At 65.3% G+C, this 1,114-nt stretch overlaps 1 protein-coding gene across 1 annotated transcript; it reads right to left on the bottom strand.

The window, feature by feature from the left end:
* Positions 1-691: 691 nt before the first annotated feature.
* EMIHUDRAFT_125520 (hypothetical protein) lies at positions 692-1,102 on the bottom strand (the record flags this gene model as incomplete). Its single annotated transcript, XM_005793147.1, has 1 exon — positions 692-1,102. The coding sequence occupies one exon, from the start codon at positions 1,100-1,102 to the stop codon at positions 692-694; it is 411 nt and encodes a 136-aa protein (XP_005793204.1).
* Between the last annotated feature and the right edge of the window lie 12 nt (positions 1,103-1,114).

Here is a 1,114-nt window from a genome sequence, read left to right as displayed (position 1 = left end):
AGGCACAAACCCGCCTCTGAAGACACATCTGTAAGTCTGTAAAAGAGGGATCGGCTCGATTGGACGGAGGGTGGACGCGTCCAGGGGGGGTCAGGGGGGGGTTCGAGGGGGGGGGTATCCCTTCGACCAAAAGCGTGACAGCTGCGGAGGGGCTGGAGAGCGAGTCGTAACACATCGGTAAGTCTGGTGCACTGGCAGGAGCCATACTCGCATAGGGGACGCGTGCTAGCTGACTGTAGCCCGCTTCCCGGCCTACGGCGTGTCTACCGGGAGCCTCCCGGACCATCGACCTCGGGAGCTCTCCCACACCGTTTGACCGTTTTTAAGACCGTTTAAGGAATCGGCGGCCCAGGCCCAGCCTTAAAATGGGCCATGGCCCGCTTTAAGCCGTTTAAGCCGCAGGCGCCCCAGGGGGGGCCGGCACCCTTTTAAGCCTAGGGGTCCCCCGTAAGAATCAAATCGCATCAGCAACAGAGATCAAATCGCATCAGCGACGAACAGAGACACAGCGCGGCGCAAGCCGCAAGGCCGCTGGTGCTGGTGTGCCTGGAGGCACCAGGAGCCGGCGCGGCCTCCCGGCCTGCCCATCCCACGAGAGAGAGCCGAGACCCATCACACAACGGATGATGCTGAATAAACCTCTGTCGAATGCTGCATGAGGCGGCAAAGGATGGGGCGGCTCACGCGGGCCTCACGCCACCTCCACCTCCATGTCGGGTGCAAGGGCCTTCGTCCCTGGTCGCGGCGTCGGCGTTGCCGCCTTGAAGACGTCGGCCTTGGCGAGCAGGATGTCGCCATCAAAGTTGGCGCGGTTGGGCAGCACCGCCGCGAGGAGCGCCTCGTCGCGCACGCCGAGCCACTGCGCCTGCGCGTTGAAGACGGCCTCCCACGGCGTCGTCGGGATGAAGCGGCCGCGCATCTGCAGCTTGTCCGACGCGGGGACGAGCAGCGTGCCCGGGTAGCGGCCAAACAGGCGGCCGCCGCGCACGGCGCCGCCGGCGAGTAGCGCGTGGCCGCCCCAGCCGTGGTCGGTGCCAAAGCCGTTGTTGGTGATTGTTCTGCCAAACTCGGACGCCGACATGACCGAGACCGACTCCCACATGCCCTGCAGCTT

This window comes from Emiliania huxleyi (genome assembly GCF_000372725.1).
Source record: "Emiliania huxleyi CCMP1516 unplaced genomic scaffold EMIHUscaffold_10297, whole genome shotgun sequence".
Lineage (NCBI taxonomy): Eukaryota > Haptophyta > Isochrysidales > Noelaerhabdaceae > Emiliania > Emiliania huxleyi.
This window is presented reverse-complemented; position numbering and strand designations above follow the sequence as displayed.